The sequence below is a fragment of the Anomaloglossus baeobatrachus genome, chromosome 2 (genome assembly GCF_048569485.1).
Source record: "Anomaloglossus baeobatrachus isolate aAnoBae1 chromosome 2, aAnoBae1.hap1, whole genome shotgun sequence".
NCBI classification, from domain to species: domain Eukaryota; kingdom Metazoa; phylum Chordata; class Amphibia; order Anura; family Aromobatidae; genus Anomaloglossus; species Anomaloglossus baeobatrachus.
In genome coordinates this window covers 118,521,126-118,540,220 of record NC_134354.1, presented here as the reverse complement: position 1 = coordinate 118,540,220, position 19,095 = coordinate 118,521,126, and the positions used below count along the sequence as shown (strand labels likewise).

General features: G+C 45.0%; 1 protein-coding gene across 9 annotated transcripts in view; it reads left to right on the top strand.

Moving 5' to 3' along the window:
• Positions 1 to 19,095, top strand: part of RAP1GAP2 (RAP1 GTPase activating protein 2) — a 1,154,914-nt gene that overhangs the window by 1,079,169 nt on the left and 56,650 nt on the right. For all 9 annotated transcript variants that reach the window (XM_075335284.1, XM_075335285.1, XM_075335283.1 and 6 more), the window contains 3 exons: positions 872 to 943; positions 16,961 to 17,047; positions 17,218 to 17,352. In XM_075335284.1, the coding sequence (XP_075191399.1) occupies positions 872 to 943; positions 16,961 to 17,047; positions 17,218 to 17,352 (294 nt within the window). The remainder of the gene's footprint in view (positions 1 to 871; positions 944 to 16,960; positions 17,048 to 17,217; positions 17,353 to 19,095) is intronic.

Genomic DNA, 19,095 nt, shown 5'->3' with positions numbered 1-19,095 from the left:
TAGCAATCGCACCCACCCCCGTCGTTTGTGCGTCACGGGCAAATAGCTGCCTGTGCGCGAACAATATCGTTAGGACACGTTAAACGGAATTATCTTCCTAACGACGTCGCTGTGGCCAGCGAACAACCTCTTTTTTCAGAGGGGGAGGTTCGTGCGGTGTCACAGCGACGTCACACAGCGGGCCACCAATAGAAGCGGAGGGGCGGAGAGCAGCCACATTAACGACACGCCCACCTAGTTGCCGGAGGACGCAGGAACGCTGTTGTTTGTCATTCCCGGGGTGTCACAAGTAGCGATGTGTGCTGCCTCAGGAACGACGAACAACCTGCGTCCAGAACGAGCAACGACATTTGGAAAATGTACGACGTATCAACGATCGACGATTTGGTGGGTATTTCTGATCGTTAGTGGTCGCTTGTAGGTGTCACACGCAACGACGTTGCTAAGAATGCCGGATGTGCGTCACGAATTTCGTGACCCTGATGATATATCGTTAGCTATGTCATTGTGTGTAAAGCGGCCTTAAGACGTAGCTAAAACGTCCTGGTCAGGATTGTAAGATTTGGCCTGGTCGGGAAGGTGAAAACAGGCTAGTGGGTAAAGTAAGAGTATGCTCTAGGCTCAGTCCTACCCACACTCTGTCCACTTTTCAAAAAATTGATGGCGGTAGCTGGAACTGGTTTAAAAATGTCAAAAGTCGACAAATTTTTGTGCAACCTAGCACAAACACGTTGCTACATTTCAAGCTGTTTCTCTCCAAAATTCTGGCAAAAACTGCTTGATAAATTGGGTCATAGATCCAGTAAAAAACAAGAAGTATAAATATGTTAAATAAGTATTATTCATGTTTTTTTCTTTTCCTCTCATTCAGGTCTCGGTGACTGCACGAGAAGATGTTCCGTCTTTTGGGCCCCCACTTCCAAATCCTCCAGTATTCCAAAAAGTAAGAGATGTAAATGTATGCATGCTCTGTGGGGAGACATAAGGCACGGGGCATTCCTAGCTATTTCTATCCTGGTAAACAATCTCCTTACCGTATAGTAACATTCATTGTTTTCCACAACACCAGATGTGCAAACAACGTGAACTAAAATCTCCATTATTAATAAACCATAATTAGGTGCCATACTTGGGGCTATGGATTATCCTGCCAGTCTCCTGCTGTACATATTAGAGCTGCATTTTTTAATACATTCGATATACTGGGATAGAGGATATTTTAAATAAGGTGAAACAAACACAACCAGGTCTCGATAATCGATGATCATTTTATAGGTAAAGGTTGTATTATAGGGGAAAAATCCCAGTGTGTAAATGTCGCGGGCGGGGAGGGACGCCGCTGCGCTGCACTCGCTAACGCTCGGGTCTGGCGCTGCTGCGATGGCTGCTCGGTGGCTCGAGCGGTGGGCCGGATCCGGGGACTCGAGCGGCGCTCCTCGCCCGTGAGTGAAAGGGGGGTTAGTGTGGTTTGGGGGATTTGGTCCGTGACGCCACCCACGGTTTGTGGTGAGGTTGGGGCACCACCGCTGCTGTTGACGGGGATCCCGGGAGCGATGGCAGGGAGCAGCTGGGATGTTTCTCTCCCCTTTGTGGGTAGGGAGGTTGGTGGTCCCGGGGCCCGGTGAGGTGACAGGGAGGCAGGGTTGGCAAGGTGCAGGGTCGCTTGGCTGCACAGCGCGGTGCCAAACGGCACGGTAGTACTCACTCAGCCACAAATGGATGCAAAGTCTCTGGTAAAACAAACGGCTGGATGGACGGGTCCCACAGCCGGCTGCTTTGGTTTCTCCCGGACGGTTGGTGGTGACTGCCTTTCCCTGCACCTTTTGTGTATCTTCGGTCCCGATGGCTTCCCACCGGTAACCCGCTCCCCAGCGTGTATATAAGCTGGAGGAGCCCTTTTGCCCGCAGGCTCTGGCCCTGGGAACTCTAGCTGTGGCGGTAGCTGTATTTCCCTTGTGCTGGTTGGACGGTTGCCTTCAATCGGGTCTTGGCTGTTTGGAAACCCCTGGGGTTCCGGTCACAAACGGATTTGACCTGTTTAACGGCGACTCCAAGCCTGGTCGGGGTCCGCAGGCCCTGCAGGTTTGTGCTGGCTTCACTTCGCTCCCCGGTTCGGTACTGGCGGGCCACTGCCCGTCCCCGGTCCTACGGTTCCGCGTTGATCTCCCTCTCCTGCAGACGGCCACCACCGTCTGCCAACCTTGCTCTCGGTGCCCGGCCACGTACCCGGACACAGTCAGTTTGCTCCTCCACTACTCCTTCACTCCTCTCACTTTGACCTCCCTAACTCATCTGACTTCCTTTTCCCATCTCCAGGACTGTGAACTCCTCAGTGGGTGGGGCCAACCGCCTGGCTCCACCCCACCTGGTGTGGACATCAGCCCCTGGAGGGGGGCAACAAGGATTTGTGTCTGACTGATGTGCCTATCTCTGGGTGGGGGTGTTGTGTTGTAGTCCCTGTGACAACCTGGCTAGTCCAGGGCACCAGATAAACACAACAAAGAAATGATGAAATGGCTTTAACAATTAGTTTTCTTATGAGCTCAAATAGTAAGTGAAACAAGATTGTATAAACTGTTATGTGCATGGTATAACCTTTTCATTGTATCCAGCCTAGTCTTAGCATTGTGTCTTAGGCAGGCTTTACACGTTGCGACATCGCTACCGATATATCGTCGGGGTCACGTTGATAGTGACGAACATCCGGCGCCGGTAGCGACATCGCAACGTGTAAATCCTAGGTGTGACGATGAACGAGCGCAAAAGCATAAAAAAATCGCTGATCTGTGTCACGTCGTTTATTTCCATAATGTCGTTACTGCTGCAGATACGATGTTGTTTGTCGTTCCTGCAGCACCACATATCGCTGTGTGTGAAACCGCAGGAACGACAAACATCTTACCTGCCTCCACCAGCAATACGGAAGGAAGACGGTGGGCGGGATGTTATGTCCCGCTCATCTCCACCCCTCCGCTTCTATTGGCCGGCCGCTTAGTGACGTCGTGGTGACGTTGCTCTGGCGCCGAACGCACCTTTCCCTTGAAGGAGGGATTGTTCAGCAGTCACAGCGACATCGCTGACCAGGTATGCGCGTGTGAAGCTGCCGTAGCGATAATGTTCGCTACGGCAGCAAGCACCAGATATCGCATGTACGACGGGGGCGGGTGCTATCGCGCTCGACATCGCTAGCAATTGCTAGCGATGTTGCAATGTGTAAAGCCCGCCTTAAACTGATTCTGTCAGATCCCAAATGCACCCAGAACACGGGCAGTCCTGGGTGGATATCTAGAATCAATGCCTAACTGTCCGAGCATTTACTAGCATACATAAACAGATCTTATGTATTTCGAAAAATCGTTAATGAGAGGTGTGACTAATCACAGGTGCGTTAGTTCCCTGGCTCGTCGGCCCACTTAGCTTGTTATCACGCCCCTGTTGGCGCAATTACCTGCTTTACACTGCCCAACACCATGGCGACGCGATACAAAGCCGCGCACAATTTTGTACACATTGGCATTGAGCTCCTTTGACGCCGAGTCTATGCACCCTAGCTTCAAAGAGGCTCACTGCCCATGATCGGAAGTGATCCGCACTTCCAGTCATGCACACTACTCCTCTCTGAAGCTGGGACATATACACACGGCTTCAGAGTAGTGTGCGGAAGTGCAGATGACTTCTGATCATGTGCAGTGAGCATTTTTGAAGCCAGGGCACATACATCCAGCGTCAAAAGAGCTCAATGTCAATGGGTACAAAACTGAGCACATGCGCGGCTTTGTATCGCATTGTCTTGATGCTGGAGGCTGTAAAGCAGGATCTCACGCCCACAGATGCATGAAAACAAGCTAAGTGGGCAGACTAGCCAGGGAACTAACGCCCTACGTGTGGCGCCCTGGGCAAGCCAGGACGTGACCAGCACTTCACCAACACACCCCACACTCCCGGTCAGGCACACCAAAGTCAGACAAAAACCCTTGTTGCCTCCCTCCAGGGGCTGATGTTCACACCAGGGGGTGGACCAGGCGGTTGGTCCCGCCCACCGAGGAGTTCACAGTCCTGGAGGCGGGAAAAGAGTAGAGATAGTTTTTTGGAAGTGAAAGTGAGAGGAGAGGGAAGTGGTAAAGGAGCAGACAGAAAGTGGTCCGGGTGTGTGGCCCGGACGGAACAGCAAGGTTGGCAGACGGTGGTGACCGTCTGCAGGAGAGGCCGATTGGAGTGAGCCGTAAGGACCGTGGACGGGCGGTGGCCCGGCGGTACCGGACCGGTACGCAAAGAGAAGCCAGCACCATCCGGCAGGTGCTTATGGACCCCGACAAGGCTAGGAGTCGCCGTGCAATTTGTCAAATCCGTTAGCAAAGGGAACCTCCTGGGTTTCCCAGCAGCCAAGTCCTGACAGAAGGCAACAGTCCAACCGTTAGAGGGAAACACAGTCACCGCCAAGGCTAAAGTTCCCAGGGCCAGAGCCTGCGGGCAAAAGGGGCTCCTTCAGCAACCTTCAAGCTGGGGAGCGGGTTACCAGTGGGAACCCATTGGAACCGTTTACACTACACAGGTGCAGGGAAAGGCAGTCACCATCAACCTGCCGGGAGGAGAAACACCGCAGCCGTCTGTGGGACCCGTCCATCCAGCCGTTTGTTTTACCGGAGACTCTGTGTTTATCATTGGCTGAGTGAGTACCACCGTGCCGTGCGGCACAGTGCTGCCCCCGTGACCCTGCACCTCACCAGGCCCCGTAACCCACCTGCCATCCATCCCTACCCCATCACCGGGCCCCGGGACAACCAACCCCCTACCCACGGAGGGGAGAACTAACATCCAGGCTGCTCCCTACCATCGCTCCCGGGATCCCCGTCCAGAGCAGTGGTGGTGTCACCAACCTCACCACAACCGTGGGTGGCGTCACAGACAATATCAAATCCCCACAATCAAACCCCCCTTTTCACTCACGGGCGAGGAATGCCGCTCGAGTCCCCGGGATCTGGCCCACCGCTCGAGCCACCACCGAGTAGCAGCAGCCAGACCCAAGCAGTGGGAGAGCGCAGCGTCCCCTCCTCCGCCCGCGACACTACGACTAGTCCCTGCGCTCATTAGCATCTCATAAACGATCTTTAGAAATACCTTTAAAGATCTTTTTAGGTATGCTAGTAAATGCTGGGACAGTTAGGCAGGGCTTATAGATGTGCACCCAGAACTGCTAGCATGAACTGGGGACCTGACAGGTTACCTTTAAGTTCTGTATGTTTTAGATCTAAATCCACTCAGGAATGTCCCAGCATGGTGGCTGTTTTAAAGACATTCACTCTGCTAAACTCTTGGAGTACCAGTTACTCAACAAGTTCATGGCAGGAGAGCCAGACACAGGAGGCAGTCAGTGAGTCGGATAAGGCACAGAAGCAGGAGAGCTGTAGGGCTATGTTCACACATTGCATCTTTAAATAATCAAAAAGATGCAGTTTTTGGCCCCAAAAAACACACCTACGGCAAAAATGCATCAAAACGCATGCGTTTTTTACATGTTTTTAACGCATTTTGCCTAATGCTTTTTTAAGTCAAATCTATTGACTGGAAGGGCTGAAAAACGCTGGCAAAAATGCAAAAAAGAATTGACATGCTGCATCTTCAAACACGCAGCCAAGATGCAGCCAAAATAGATGCACTGTGTAGACAGCAAAATGGAAATCTCATAGACTTTGCTGGGAGAAGGAAATGCATGTGTTTAGGGGCATCTTTTTGACCTCAAAAATGCACCAAAGAGGCAGTAAAATTTGCGTTGTGTGAACATAGCCTAACTCAAGTGCAACCTCACTGCACTTTACAGCTCATTAGCATACAGTTTTAATTATGAATTTCTCTAAAACATCAAAACAGTTTTCTACAAGAAAGGAGAAGATTTACTCAGCATTTAAGCAACTTTATATACGGTACATGCCATTAGTTTGGTATATGAAATCCTGATGACAGGTTCTCTTCAAATAATATCTTGAGCACTGCCTTTATTAGCTCAGGTTTAAAGATGAGTGGACCCATTGAAGCCGGACTTTAGATAAAGTTCTGTTCTGGACCCGAACTTGACATGAACCCCAATAAAAATGACTGATTGGACAGTTCAGGTCACATGCAGCCAGCTTTTTGCAGAACATCTCCAAGGGAGGGTGGGCAGTCTTTTTCCATTTTTTTTTTAGTGCACAAAACATCCAATAAAGCTCTTGCTACCCCCTGGTGCGGCCGTTCAAACACTGCAAATGGCTCGCACTGGGCTGAGCACCAAGCGTACCCGAGCACAGTGATGCCCGAGCGACTGGTCAGCATACATAAAGCATCCAAGATCTAAGATTTTTTTAGTGAATAGTTCAGCTTTTTACATTTAGATTGTAAAAATCACTTTAGGCAGACAGCAATTCTGGTGCCCACATGTTCCTTGTTTGAGCATCACAAATGGAAACCTGATTGGATCACATCAGTCAGAAGATGCAGTTCCATATATCTGAGTCGCCCAGGGAAAGGGGTACTCTGTCCCGGGCGGTTACAAATGGGGAATGTCACTTTGGGTGGCCGTTGCCCAGTACCGTGCCTTGGTGACGCTTAATGAAATGGCAGGGGATATTTACAAGGGATAATGAAATTAATGTTCGTGACGCCACCTGTGGGTTGCGGTTAAGGATGGGGAACCGCCGCTGCTCAATGTGGGTACTCCCAGGGAGGGTGGTAGTAGCAGCTGAGATGGTAGGCCCTCCGCAGGTAGGGCTGTGCCTGGGAGATGTAATGGGGCAATAATGGAGACCACACCAGGTTGTCTTTAACAGTCTCTACTCACTGTGGACCCAGGGATTGCTGGTTCAGGTCCCAGGAGGACCAGTGCCAATGTAGTAACCCAGGTTGCTCTGTCCCCGACACTCTCTGTAGATTGAGTCCCCGTAGCGTGGAGCGTTTGGGAACCTCGACTGTCCCTTTTGGGGTATAGTCTCCTTCTCCATACAGTGCGGACCCTGCGGGGAGGTAAGTGTCCGAACCCCGATCCTAGTTTACTGCTGATGCCCCTGGATTATTTGGTTCGATGAAGAACGTGAAGGTGTCCTCACCATGCAGGTATTTGCCAAACAGTCTAAAAGTTGCGCTTGACCTAGGAAACTGTGCCCCGTGCGTGCTCTGGTCCCAGCGGTATCTTGGTACCCATCCTGGCGACCTCTCTCCTGTGCCCCGGGGTCACTGTTACACGGACCCAGCTCAGACACATCCGCACACTTCTCCTGTGTGCTCCGACTTCTCACTACTGACTGACTGACCCCTCCCATCAGGCTGGCTATACCCAGGGACTCGTTCCCATGGCGACCATCCCCTTACGTGGTAAACCCTCTATGCCCAGTGTGGAGAGCAGAACTAGGATTTAGATGTGTATTGGTAGAATCGGCAGTGGAACTCCAGGTCCCAGGGGGTAGGTCCTGCATCCCCAAGAGGATGCAGTTACCTGTAGTGCCCTGAGGTTCTCAGGGGTGCTACATATCATTTAACACTCTGAAATGCACAATGAAGAGGGAGGTGCAAGGCACAGGAGTGGCAGCAGGCTGTGCCCATTGCAGCAGCATGCAAGTCATAGGTAGTGGGTAAATCGCTGGCCTACTTTCGGGAGATCTACAGATGGTTGGTTGACAATACACTTGCATTGTCTATGGTGACAATAGCAGAAAGTATTCTACTAAGAAACCCTTTTGGCTGTCAGCCAGTGCCTTCCTGGATTAGTAACATGCATGATCCATTCAATCTATAACTGGTCATAAATGTCAATTGAACTTTAACGTTTCTAAAAATTTAATTTTACAATTTGGAATCATTTTTCTCAGACTCAGTGGTAAAATTCTACTGAGCGATCTATGGGACCTCCCTGGAGATAGAAGTGATCGCCTAGTTCTTAGTGGTTTGTGCAGCGTGTGAGGTGGGGTATTTTCTTAGCGTACCTTCCCTCCCATATGTACATCGCCCTCTAGAAGACACCCGCCACTGACAGCATGCAGTCACCTAATAGTGACTCAGGGACCGAGCAGGGCATGTCTCAATGAAATTAACAAATTTATACTCTCAGACAATTTCTCTGTGCTCAGCAGGGAGCAGACCATCATTTGGAAAGAAAACGAGTGCCAGCTTTTGGCAGTCAAAATATTAGTCATGATTCTCCCTGAGCTGTCATAAAGGCATCAGCATGTCAGCTACCAAGCCTGTGCGTCCCTGCTGGTCGCATACAGATGAAAGAGATGCAAAGAAATCTGAATACCAAATGTGTTCATCACGTCTCACACTTTCTGATTTTTTACCACTGGGCCCTGCTGGGAGAGTGTGCATTACACAAATCTTTATTAGGATCACGTTGTGTTTGTAATGGATCAAACTGTACCTGAGTCATGTCTTAATACTTTAAAGGGCAATGGACTTTACAAATGAAAATGAGGCTACACAACTCGATTCACATCCATTTTAGGATTTCCCATAGAAGTGAATAGAGAGAGCTGCTCGGCCTACTCTTGATCTACGGTGGCCTGAGGTGAGGCCCCATTCTTGAGATAGGTGGGAATCCCTGAGGTGGCACTCTGTCAGATATTAAAGGCATATTCTATGATTTTGTCATAAATTGGAGTAACCTAGTCACTACAGTGCCTTGAAAAAGTATTCATACCCCTTGCACTTTTCTACATTTTTTCACGTTACATACACAAACTTAAAGGGAAACTGTAAGCAGGTATTTAATCTGAGAGATGCATGATGTAGCTACTGAGGGATGAATTTCAGTGGTGTGTCACTTATTAATCTGTGTGTTGCAGTTTCAATTCAATGAGTGTTTTATTAGCTAGAGATTATCATTGTCTGACTGTGTCTCTTGTAACCAGCAGTCAGGCTAATCTGTGTAACCCACCTCCATCAGAATAACAGCTTGCTCACAATGTACAATGTACACAGGGAGCTGCCAGTCAGTGGTATTGACTGGATTATACAGAGCAGCTTACGATACGATACGATACGATACACTTTATTGATCCCGTGGGAAATTATGGTATCACAGCAGCACAGCTTAAATCATAACATGAATTACTTAATTGACAAGACAGTAGAGTTGACAGAAGAACATTATACATTAGATTAGGACATACACAGCAGGTGAACTGAAAGTAGAAGAAATAAAGTAGACATTCACCTTGATGATTTAAAGGGAACCTGTCATCAGAAATTTTGCACTAAACCTAAAAGATTCCCCCTCTGCAGCTCCTGGGCTGCATTCTAGCAATGTTCCTGTTGTTTATGTGCCCCCTTTCTGACCAAAATAAAGACTTTGTAAAGTGGTACCTTTTTGTATTCAGATCTTGATAATGGTACACGGGGGCGGGCTCTCTGGTGTCTGTTAGGCCTCCGACACACATCCGTGCCGCCGGTACATGTTTGCCATTATTTGCACGTACCGGCGGCACGGAGACACGTTCAGCAATGCTACCCTATTGTAGCAGGCACATACACGTAAAACCACACGGAACGTGTGTCCATGTGCGTTTGTACGTGTGTGCGTTTTTCTACACGCTGACATGTCAGTGTTTTCTCCGGCAGCACGGGTGTCACACGGCCCGCACCCGTACCACACGGGTGTAGTGTGGATATGGTCCCGTGTGACACGCGCCAGAGAAAACACACGTGTCAGAGAAAAAAAAAAAAAAAACCTTAACTCACCTTCTCCAGCCCTCCTGTCTCTGCCGCTGCTGCCACTTGCTGCCGACCGTCGCTCATTATGCTCATTTAATATTCACTTCACTGCGGCCGGCAGCAGCAGCAGCGGGGAGACGGCAGGGCTGGAGACCGTAGATCAGCACCACGGACAGCAGAAAGGACCACGTGAGTATGTAAATTACCTGCTCTTCGTATGTTATCGCGAATAGCACACGGAGAACACACGTGGCCCGCACGTACCAGAGACACGTACTTACCTGCACGCAACACGCAGGAGAAATACGTGTCTCTCAGCACGTGCGTGATTTTCACGTGAGTGTGTCGGAGGCCTAAGTCTGCCTCCCTGTCGCTTTAGGCCGTCCCCCATCGCGCAATTTCAAAGAGGTGACATGAGGTAAGCTAGCCAGCGCTTCTGCAGAACGGTGGAGGCGGCGGTGGAACTCACAGCGCCGTGCATAATCTCGCGCATGCGCAACATGTCACCAGCGGTCACACTGCACATTGCAGTACCGCGAGAGTGGCACGGCGCATGCGTGAGATTATGGCTGCCCATAATCTCGCGCATGTGCCGTGCCACTCTCACGGGACTGCAATGTGCACAGTGTGACCGCTGGTGACGTGTTGCGCATGCGCGAGATTATGGGCGGCGCTGTGACTTTTATCAGCAAGTACTCGCCCATAATCTCGCGGTTGCACTTTCACCGCCGCCTCCACCGCCGCCTCCACCATTCTGCGCAAGCGCTGGCCAGCTTACCTCACGTCACCTCTTTGAAATTGCACGATGGGGGACGGCCTAAAGCGACAAGAGGCTGACTAACAGACACCAGAGAGCCCGCCCTCATGTAGCATTATCAAGATCTGAATACAAAAAGGTACCACTTTATAAAGTCTTTATTTTGGTCAGAAAGGGGGCACATAAACAACAGGAACATTGCTAGAATGCAGCCCAGGAGCTGCAGAGGGGGAATCTTTTAGGTTTAGTGCAAAATTTCTGATGACAGGTTCCCTTTAACACTAATGTTATTGTTGTACATTCCCATAGCAGTTGGCACAAATGATTTCCTATATTTTTCTCTCTTACACCTCAGAAGGATTAGCCGGTTACTGAAGGTCTCTTCTGTCTCATGAATAGCTCATATAATGGATGTGCATTATTATTCATAATCGCCACACACTTTTTCACAGTTCTTCTCTCCACTACCTCCACAAGAGTCCAGATTGCAGCCAACAGCGGAGCTTGCCTTCTTGATCAGCTTATTCAGCTTATTAGCATCAGAGACCCGCACACTACTACCCCAGCATATGAGTGCAAAAAAGATGGCACTTGCCACTACAGACTGGTAGAACATTTCTAACATTTTGCTGCACACATTAAAAGACCTCAGTTTCTTTAGGAAATACAATCTGCTCATCCCCTTATTGTAGACCCTCTCTGAGTGGCATCTCCAGTCCAGTTTGCTATCCAGGTGGACCCCCAAATATTTGTAACTCTCCACCTGCTCTACCTCCTGACCAGCAATAGTGATCGGTAAACATCCCGTCTTTCTCCTGCTATAGTTGGCCACCAACTCCTTAGTTTTCTTAACATTTAGTTGTAGATAGTTACCATGGCACCAATTCACAAAATTCAACACCACCCTTCTATATTCCTCATCCCCCTGGTCCCCCCTAATACATTCCACAACCACGGAGTCATCCAAGAATTTTTGAAGGTGGCAAAAATCAGATTTATACTGAAAGTCTGATGTATACACTGTGAATAGGAAGGGCGCTAGCACCATTCCCAGAGGGGCACCTACACTGCTCAATAATCTGCTATCACAAACAAACAGAAATAAGAGTATATTGTATCAAATAGTTTTTATTTTACAAAAATATTTTTTTAAAAAAACATTTGTTTATTCCAAATCACTAAAAAACATAAAAAAACAAGAAAAAACATCACTTGAAAAACACATAGACACAGAGGCTATTTCTGACCCAAGAAATTAAAGGTGAAAAAAGCAAAAGGATATTATACTCAATTCATAAAAAAGTACTAAGAGTTTATACAATTAGAGCATCACCTCTACCATTTCACCAATATTTAAAAATACAGCACTAATAAATAGATTGCATTAATATAATAGGTACATGCAAGAGCCCCTGTACACAAATATTCAGTCCCCAAAAAATTCCACTCTCATATAAATCCAATGAAACCTTATAAAAATTCAAAAGGATCTCATCCATATAAATATATTTTTCCTTTTAATAATAGTACTCAGATTATAAAAACTATGGAGATGTAAGGGGTACAGCTAGTTAATAAGGAAGAGGAAAAGACTCAGCCCATACAATGGCTTACCTAATCGGACTGGATGTGAATTCCCACAACACCCAACTCAAAATCGTAAGTAAATCGATCCCTTTATAACAGAGGCTCTTAATTAAATCCAGCATAAATTACTGTGCCATACTTGCCTAGTATAAGGTCAGAAGACCCCCCAGAACCTCGACGCACGTTTCAACAAAAACCTTTTCATCAGGAGGCTCCTGGGACTGAATATTTGTGTACAGGGGCTCTTGCATGTACCTATTATATTTATGAATGCAATCTATTTATTAGTGCTGTATTTTTAAATATTGGTGAAATGGCAGAGGTGATGCTCTAATTGTATAAACTCTTAGTACTTTTTTATGAATTGAGTATAATATCCTTTTGCTTCTTTCACCAATAATTTCTTGGGTCAGAAATCCCCTCTGTGTCTATGTGTTTTTCAAGTGATGTTTTTTCTTGATTTTTTGATGTTTTTTAGGGATTTGGAATAAACAAATGTTTTTAAAAATAATATTTTTGTAAAATAAAAACTATTTGATACAATATACTCTGATTTCTGTTTGTTTGTTGATAATATATATTCTTTTGAGTTAAAGTATCATAAAAACCATGGTGGAGAAAATATAGAAATCTGTCAATATGTATTCAATATTCTGCTAGACACAACTGCTCCCATCTGTACAAACTGTGGCCGATCTGATAGGTAGTCAGTTATCAAATTTCTCATCCCCTCCTCTACCTTCATATCAGTCATCTTTTTGTCTAGTAAAAGTGGCTGCAGGGTGTTAAATGCACTAGAGAAATCGAAGAACATCGCTCGCACAGTGGTTCCGTCATTCTCCAAAAATGAAAGTACAGTATGTAACAGAGAAAGAATAGCATCGTCCACCCCCAATCTATGTCGGTAAGCAAACTGTAGGGGATCAATAAAAGCCCTCACCCTTAGACTCAAGTGAGCAAGCACTAATCTTTCCAAGGCCTTCATAGCATGAGATGTTAAGGCTACAGGACGATAGTCATTTAGGGTTGCAGGAGTAGTCTTGGGTACCGGAACCAGACAGGAAGTTTTCCATAACACTGGCACCCTCTGTGTTTGTAGACTTCTATTAAATAGGTGTGTAAAGACCATACACAGCTTGTCTGCACACACTTTAAGGACACGTGGACTGAGTCCATCTGGCCCTGCAGCTTTACCAATGTTAAGTGACTTAAACTGCCTCCTCACATCATTTTCGGAGACTCTGAAATTAGTCTGCTCATCCTCCAATATCAATGTTGCAGAATTTGCACCAGATTCACATCCTCTGTCAGTTAGCGTTACACATGTATTGCTAAATCTGTTGAAATACTCATTCATCTCATTAGCCTTGTCCAGTTTTCCTCCCCCACGCTCAGACGTCACGTTAAGCCCAGTCAGTAATTTCATTCCTGACCAAACCTCCCTGGAATTATTGTGGGACAGTTTCTTTTCAAGTTTAATTCTCAAGACTTCCTGGGCCTCCTTTAATTTATACTTCAATTCATGCTGTATCATTTTAATTTCCTCTTTGTCACCTAATTTAAATGCATTTTTTTCCTGTTGAGCAAATGCTTCAATTCTTTTGTTATCCATGGCTTGTTATTTGCAAAACACCTAATCTTTTTAACAGGCACCAACATATCAATGCAGAAGTTAATGTAGTCAGTCACTCTACCAACCACTTCATTAACATTTGTATACTCGTCCATTGTCCCTAGCAACACATCCCAGTCTGTAAGATGAAAGCAGCCCTGTAAAACCTGTTCATTTGTTGGATTCCACATTCTAATTGTTTTAATTGTAGCAGGCTGTTTACTAACAACAGGTTGGTAGACTGGTGACAATAGTTTAAGATTGTGATTGGATTTCCCCAAGGGCGGCAGGGCAGACAATGAATAAGCATTCTTGATATTAGCATAAAGTAGATCCAAAATAATTTTGTCACGTGTTGTACATTTAACAAATTGATAGAATTTAAGTAAAGTAGTTGAAATTTTAGCCCGATTAAGATCCCCAGAGATTACAGTAAGCGAGTTGGGGTGTTTCATCTGGAGCCGAGCAATGACTCCTGACAGCACTTCTGCAGCCTCATGGTTTGCTGATGGTGGTATGTACAACACTATTGCAATTACAAGCGAGAATTCTCTAGGAATATAGTAAGGTCTGAGGCCAACGGCTAGCAGTTCAATGTTTGGACAACAATGGGGCTCCCTTACTGTCACATGCCCCTGATTGCACCATCCGTTGTTTATGTAGAGTATAACTCCTCCACCCTTTTTTTGCCAATCTTCATAATGTCTCTATCAGCCCGGACCATGTGAAATCCTGGTACTGAAACATTTGAGTCAGGGATCTCTCCATGTAACCAAGTTTCAGTAAAACACATCAAACTGCATTCCTTGTACTCCCTCTGGGTCCGAATTAATGCCAGCAGTTCATCCAACTTATTTCCCAGTGATGGAACATTCCCCATGATGATGGACGGGACCACAGGTTTAAACCATCTTCGCCTTGCCTTAAGTTTTTTGCTCGCTCTGCAACCTCTGAAAGGTCTCCTTACCTCAAATAGGACACGTGGTCTACTCACTGCAGGAGAAGACATTACCCTGCGCAGCTCCAGTAGTTGGCCTCTTGAATAAACAACACGTTTAGGAACAGACTTTGAGACATCAATCAAATCCTTGTCCATGTTTGTCGCACCAAGCCTGTCCATAATAGATGGCATACAGTGTTCGCCTCCAGACATAGCTGTACCAATTCCCAGACAGGTAGTGGCCGCCTGGCAGTAGGTGCATATAATACCAGTCCTAGGCTACAAAGGTAATCACAGATATGCTGTATATCCAGATAGCTGTGGGTAGCAGCATACATGCAAGGGAAACATTTTAGAGGATCCAAGGTTCAGAAGGAGAAGGTACTGGAGAAAAACTCCTTAGAATTTCCAAAACTGAGGTTCAGAAAGAAAAGGTTCACACAAAACAAAAATAATTCCAAATTAAAACTATTGCTGCTGCAATGGGCTGCCACTAGCACGGCCCCTTATTGTCTTCATCCAGCAGAGAGCAGACAGACACATCTGCTCTCTTAGGATGAATCCAGCCTTAGAAAGAGGAGCCTATTGAGGACTAGTACATTTATAACAGAGTAAATGAAGAGTCTCGCAAAATTGCAACAGTCCAGTAAGTGATATATCCCTGGAATCAGGCTTTCAGCTTCTACATTGTGTGGATCTCAGATAACCTAGCAAAAACCTGCTGACAGATCCTTTTAAATGAATTTTATTAGGCTTTTTTGGGATATACCAACACTAAGTAGTAAGTATTTGTGAAGTGTAAAGGAAATGACACAGGGTTTTCTAAATATTTTGAAAATATAAATCTGAAAATGATGATGTGTATTTGTATTCAGCCCTCTTGAATCAAGACTTTGTAGGTCCACTTTTCATTGTAATTACTCATGTGAGTATTTTGATATATGTCTCTATCATCTTAGCACATGTAAATGTTGACATTTTTGCCCATTCTTCTCTGCAAAATAGCTCCAGCTCAGTGAGATTGGATGGAGTCATCTGTGAACAGCAATTTTCAAGTCTTATCACAAAATCTCAATGGGGTTTAGGTCTGGACTTTGACTGGACCACTCAAACATATGAATAGACTTTAATTTAAATCATTGTATTCATGGCAATCAATGGCAGTATGTTTAGGGTCGTTGTCCTGCTGGAAAGGTGAACCTATGCCACAGTCTTTTGCAGCCTCTAATAGGTTTTCATCTACAATTACCCTGTATTTAGCTCCATCCATCTGTCCATCAAGTCTGACCAGCTTCCCTGTCTCTGCTGAAGAAAAGTCTCCCTACTGCAAGATGCTGCCACCACCATGTGTGACGGTGGGGATGGTGTTTTCAGGGTGAGGTGCAGTGCAGACCCTATACTTTTCTTAAACAGTGTTCGTGTGAAAGAAAATTACAGCATGCACTAATATCTTCTGTATATCAAATGAGACTCACCTACTCAAGTCTATTCGTACATAAAAAAAATCAGGATCTCATACTGATCAACCATATTGCATTTGATTTTTACGAATTCTTTGCAATTCTATAACTTAGAAAAATGTACTTGGGCTTGTAAATTTTGAGAACTGTAGGTGTATAAAAATGAATGCCATACAGGTGGCAATACAGATGGAAAAAAAATTACAATTTTTCTGGATGAAAAGCAGACCATCTTTTGCAACAGTTATGTGACCTTAGCCTAAATAGCCTGTGACTTTGAAACATTTAGCTTTTAACTATGATTATTACCTTTTACACAACTGCATCTCAATTGTTTGTGCTCCTTAGAGAGTATATCTGGGACTTTAACAGAAAAAAAAAATGTTGCTACCTATCTTGCCTGTTGTGCCCAGTGCCATTCTTGGCTGGCATAAAGCGGTCACAGATGGCTTTGTCAATACAGTGGAGGCTTCTTTTACGCTCTGCTCTGTAGATGCGGCTGGTTAGCTGATGACATGCTGATTGACAGCTTACTCCACGCTACCCAACTCGGGGAGCCAGCTGTCAATCAGCATGACTACAGCAGTCCCGCTCCATCTATAGAGCAGAGCGGATGAGAAGCCACCACTCTGTTGACGTGACGTCAGCGGAAGCAGCTGACTTGTTAGCAAGAGCGGTCTGTTACTGTTCTGTGCCGGCAAAGAACATTGCCCAATAGATAGGTACTGTAGGTAGCAACTAGATGCCTGTTAGTACTTAGGCACATTTTTTGTTGTTATTGTTAAAGTCCCTTATATACATTTTAAATGCAGTTTGCTAAATCATTTATTAGTATCTTTAATTTATGATGTAGAGGAGGTTCCTAGATAAAATGACTTCTTCAGTAAAACACATATTCAGGTTTTGTGATTTTATTTTCTTCCTAGAATGCTGAGTTCCGAGAATTTTTACTTACCAAACTTATCAATGGGGAGCATGCATGCTGCAAGTCTGACAAGTTTGCTAAACTTGAGGTAAGTGATGTAATTCCTACAGTGATTTATATATCCTGATAAAGTTATTTTATTTCTATAGTGCTGACATATTCCGAAACACTTTGTTCTGCGTACATCATAACTATATTTATTTGCATGTTATTTGTGAGTAAAGGATACCTGCATTATGTATGTCTTCTTTGGCCTAGGACCGGACAAGAGCTGCCCTTTTGGACAATCTTCATGATGACCTTCATGTGCACACACAAGCTATGCTTGGCCTAGGTCCAGAGGAAGACAAGCTTGAGAATGGCGCTCATGGTGGTTTCTTGGAGTCTTTCAAAGTGAGTGCATAATGATAACCCATCTTAATTCACATATCTAAAGAGAACCTGTCAATTCATTTTGGACCCAAACCAACCCACAACCTTATTACATGATGTCAATTACGGGTGGAAAGGGTTGAATTGCCGCGCTGCTGTGCGAAATATGTTGCGAAATATGTTTCGGAGCAACCTCCTTCATCAGGATCATGATCCTGATGAAAGAGGTTGCTCCAAAACGCTTTCAATAAAGTCACATATCGAAGATCCAACATTCATCTTTATTGCACCGCAGCGCCGCAATTTAACCCTTTTTACTCCTATTTGCGATCGCAAAGTATCCTCGATACCGGGGGCTGCAGCAGCTGTCTTTCCAAGATTCTTCCTAGTTGTTGTGTTTGATACATTGCCCCCAGGTGAGCAAAACCTTAATCGGAGGTTCACTGTATCTCACAGATTAGACCCTAATCTTGTACTTTTTGTTTTCTTATATCCAGTTATTACATGACCTGCCAAGGATAATAAAAACAATCACCTGCTGGATCTAAAGCATTGTAGCTAAATTAGTACTGAAGAGTCATGTGGCAATATAGCTCTACCTCTTCTGCCTTGATTGACATCCCCTGTCCAATTTACATATGCATCATTGCAACACGTTTGAACTTGATCACATTTTTATTTTCATTTATTATGCCTTGTTTACAGCACCAACATATTTCACAATGCTTTACAGAGATTAAAATCACTGCACCCAATGAGGCTCACACTCTAACCCACCTTTGCTGATATTTTTCAACAATTTTTATCTCAAATCTTAAGGCAGTTCTCTCCTTTTACTGTTCTCCATGCTTAGTGTGGCACACACAGACACAATGCAAAGATTGAATCAACTTCTCCCCATGTTATCTGGTTTCAGGTGTGATTTTCATATTGCCCACACCTGTTAATTGCTACAGGGGAGTTTGAACGAGCATCACTTGTTTGAAACAAAGTTGTTACCAACAATTTTGGAAAAGGTGCCAATAAATGTGTCTGTCCCATTTTGGGGATTTTGTGTGAAATTATGCCCAATTTGCTATTTTTTCCCCTCTGTTATTTTGTGTTGTTGCAATAAACACAAAGGAAATAAACAAATGTAGAAAAAAATATGTAATTGCAAAAATGTTTGGAGAGAAATACTTCATTTTCTGGAACAATTTCAAGCGAGCCAAAACACTTTCGGCCATGACTTTATACACTAAGCGCAAGGAAACTGTTTATATATCACAAATTCCTTAGGTATCGGTTGTGGTAACATTGAGGAATTGTTATTTGTATAATTCCAAATGAACATTGATGTATCTACCACCAACTACAGTTCATGATATTCATTCAGGAAACATTTTTTTTACTTTGTTTTTTTTTTTTAATTATGTATGTAATAAAGATTGCTTCAATTTAGGGTTTCTTTAGTTTTAGTAAGCTATTCTACATTTCCCCTGTTGCATGTGCTACTGATTGCAGTTGATTGCTAATGCAGTTCTCATATTAGAGGGGTTGTCTGTGATTAGACAATTACTTTAACACAAATCTTTTTGGTAGTTTGTATTCAAACACTTTAGGAAGTACATAGGGCGATAATGTTCTCTCTATTGTTCTATTATTAATAATTAAATTACCCGGAATGTAAACTAATTTCCAATTACCAGTGGCCATTCAGGTTACAAGAATAGAAGAGCACAAGTGTTTCTTAATAAATGGAGCAGCTCCTTAAAAATAAGAAAT